Here is a 3517-nt window from a genome sequence, read left to right as displayed (position 1 = left end):
TCATCAAGAACGAGAAGAAGAAGACGAGAATCGACTGTGACTCTAGGATATCAGTCTGCGAGTCGAGTTACGACCAGTCGACATTCGAGCTCGAGTCTCATCTCATCTTCACCGGTTAACTTCACTACTTTTGTAAGTTTTGTAAGTCTCATCTCATTCTCATGATCTCATCCCAGTACCGACTACTCTCTGAGGTTTTTTTTGAGATTTAATTTCTGATTTTCTGCATCAAACTATTTTAGGGTTATAGGCGGTGATTTCCAGCTCGATTCGATTCCTCACTCCTCAATTTCAGAGGTTTGTTGTTTCGCTTTCTTTTAGTTGTACTGCTGATTGAATGAACTGCTGTTCCGAGCTTTTCCCTTTAGTAGGAAAATATCATCTGTATTCTGTATCACGTTCATGGCTTCATGTTGTTTAATTCATTTGCTTGTATAATAACAGTTGTGAGTACACGACTATGTGTTAGGCTTACCATATGATTACTTTGTTTATGTCTGATTTTTAGTTCTTTACCATATGAGCAGAGCAACTAACAATAGCAGAATGATCTCTTTGGTTGAACACTCTATTCTTTTAGTCGCCCCGGTTGAAATTTGCCTAACAACAGACACTTGGACTCTATTCTTTTGGTTGAAATCATATTTCAGGACATGATTTATATGCTGTAAACCTGCCTTTTTTTTATTATCGTTATGTGCTTATAAAATTAAATATGGAAAAACACACTCAATATGGACATCAATGGCTTAGGATTGGATGCATTGTTGCTGATTGATGTTCTTACACATTGGCTTCAAGAAAAACAAATGCTACAAATTTCATTTGACAAATCTTAGTGTTGTTGTTGTTGTTTCAGGCCGTTGAATGATGATGAGCAAAGGATAAATGTTCCAAAGGCCATAACATGTAATGAAAGTAAAAGAGAAGTTTCTGTTTTACAAAATGTAGCTAACAAGCAAGTAGACAAAGTATTCACTTTTGACAAGGTATAATTCTTTGTTTTATAATAGCATTTTGTTCATTAAATGGATGGATTGATGGCATGTTAAGAATGTTAGCATTAAGAGATGTCTTAAAGATATGCTATTTACCAGGTTTTTGGCCCAAAAGCACAACAGAGATCGATATATGATCAAGCCATTTCGCCCATTGTTAAGGAAGTTCTTGACGGATTTAATTGCACTGTATTTGCATATGGGCAAACTGGTACAGGTAAAACATACACAATGGAAGGAGGAATGAGGAATAAGGTATTAACTGGTTCACACTATACACCATATCATCTTTCACATTGATCTACTCTTGTCCATAAGACTTGTTCTTTCCTTATGTTATAGGCTGGTGAATTACCAGCTGAAGCAGGTATTATTCCAAGGGCAGTTCGCCAAATTTTCGATACGCTTGAAGGTCAAAATGCAGATTATAGCATGAAAGTGACTTTTTGGGAACTATACAACGAAGAAATCACTGACTTGCTAGCTTCAGAAGAGCCCTCAAAGTCTTCAGAAGAGAGACAAAAGAAGCCTGTATCTCTCATGGAGGATGGAAAAGGTTGTGTTGTAGTGAGGGGTCTTGAGGAAGAAGCTGTGTACAGTGCAAACCGACATTTATAACCTCCTGGAGCGAGGAGCAGCCAGGAGGCGCACAACAGACACTCTATTGAACAAACGCAGCAGGTAGGACCTGTTAGCTTTAATCGATTTAAAAAGTAAATGTTAAGCGACAAGTTAATGATACTCTTCTTCTGCAGCCGTTCTCACTCTGTTTTTACCATAACTATTCATGTCAAAGAAATGACTGTTGGAGATGAGGAGCTCATTAAGTGTGGCAAGCTCAATCTTGTTGATTTAGCAGGATCAGAAAATATTTCTCGATCAGGTGCACGAGAGGTATGATATTAGCATCACAGATTTGTGCTTTAAAGAAAAATTGGAAAGCTTTTACATTTCTCTTATACTCGGTTATTCAAATAAATGTTAACTAAATGACAAATTAGCACTGGAAAAAAACAAAAAAGAACATGATAACAACTATGCTTCAATCCCAAACAAGCTGCGGTCGGTTATATGCATCTTCTGGAATGGTGGTAACAAGTCTTGTATGGATTAACCCTGATAAAGCGAATCCAACTTACAACAACTATATCTGTTTGAATTCAGGCTCGTGCAAGAGAAGCGGGGGAAATCAATAAGAGTTTGCTTACTCTTGGTCGTGTTATAACAGCTTTGGTTGAACACTCTTTTCACATAGCTTAGGTTCAAGTGCAATCATGCCCTGTGCTACTGCTCAACGCCCCGTGAGGCCGTGCTACTGCTCAAGACTGTTTGTTGAGGGATGCCCTCTCTGTTTTTTGTTGCACTATGTTTAACTGTTTAAGTGTTAAGACTGTGCAGACTTGCAGTTGGCCAGTTGCAGTATTGCACTGTGTTTAAGTGTTAATACTTAAGGGTTAAGATTGTTTTTGTTGGACTGTGTTTAACTTGTTTAACTGTGTTTAAGTTGTTGGACTTGTTGGACTGTGTTAAGTGTTTAACTGTGTTTAAGACTTTAAGTTGTTTAATATAGTTGTGTAATCAGTAATGTGCATTGTGTGCATTGTGCAGTTGGCCAGCTTTTGCCAACTACAGCATACGCCAGATTCATTGCAAATTTGCAAGTTTGTATGACATACAATATTGACATTGAGTTCAGTATACTGGCGTGCAAGGTTGCCTTTGCAAGTTGCAACTGCAGATGTTATTCTTGTTTCAGGCTTTCAGCCATGTGCACATTGTGGTTGTGCAGTTGTGCACTGTTAGTGTTAATATGTTATAGTGTTATATATCGAAAAACATATTCTTTTAGAGTGAAAATTTCAATTGTCCATGTGCACTGTTAGCACTTAGCATTGATTGTTCATTGATTGTTAAACCGAAATCGTACCGAAACCATACCGAACCAAAATAAGAAATACCGAACCGTACCGAAATAATTTGGTACGGTATTTGGTATACACAATTGATAAACCGAATACCGAAATACCGAACCAAAATTCTTAAATACCGAACCGAAATACCGAACGCCCACCCCTAACAGAGAGGTTCTTTGCCATCAACCAAGTCTCTTTCAGCAAGAACGATTTACCCCCAGAGGGAGCGGCACACAACAAAGCCTTGCATCTAACAGTTAAATGCGAAGACTACTACATCAAGCGGGTAATGTTGGATGGGGGTTCAGGTGTCGACATTTGTCCGCTCTCCACACTACAGAGAATGGAAATTGGGACCGGAAGAATCCGCCCCAATAATGTCTGCGTGAGGGCTTTTGACGGCATCAAGAGAGATACCCTTGGGGAAATAGATTTGATGTTGACCATAGGGCCAGTGGAGTTTGAGGTAACTTTCCAAGTGCTTGACATGGACACGTCCTACAATTTCCTCCTCGGCAGACCCTGGATTCATGCGGCGGGAGCTGTGCCTTCCACTCTTCACCAGATGGTGAAGTTTGAGTACGAAGACCGAGAGATTGTGGTCCA

General features: G+C 39.2%; 1 protein-coding gene across 1 annotated transcript; it reads left to right on the top strand.

Annotated features, from left to right (window-relative positions):
- The first annotated feature begins 734 nt into the window (after positions 1–734).
- Positions 735–1616, top strand: LOC107829778 (kinesin-like protein KIN-5B). Its single transcript, XM_075250619.1, has 4 exons — positions 735–766; positions 860–989; positions 1098–1253; positions 1341–1616. Exons 1-4 carry the CDS (start codon positions 735–737, stop codon positions 1614–1616), a joined length of 594 nt encoding a protein of 197 aa, XP_075106720.1.
- The last annotated feature ends 1901 nt before the right edge of the window (positions 1617–3517 follow it).

Source organism: Nicotiana tabacum, chromosome 3 (genome assembly GCF_000715075.1).
Source record: "Nicotiana tabacum cultivar K326 chromosome 3, ASM71507v2, whole genome shotgun sequence".
In the NCBI taxonomy this organism is placed as follows: domain Eukaryota; kingdom Viridiplantae; phylum Streptophyta; class Magnoliopsida; order Solanales; family Solanaceae; genus Nicotiana; species Nicotiana tabacum.
Note: the sequence above shows the minus strand (reverse complement) of the source record. Positions and strands in the feature narration are given on the sequence as shown.

Bases quoted from the DNA above. Each gene is read 5' to 3' on its own strand.
- LOC107829778 (XM_075250619.1), top strand. From the start codon at position 735: ATGGACATCAATGGCTTAGGATTGGATGCATT. The intron at 767-859 runs GTTGCTGATTGA...TTGTTGTTTCAG, and splicing joins GGCTTAGGATTGGATGCATT to GCCGTTGAATGATGATGAGC. The intron at 990-1,097 runs GTATAATTCTTT...GCTATTTACCAG, and splicing joins AAGTATTCACTTTTGACAAG to GTTTTTGGCCCAAAAGCACA.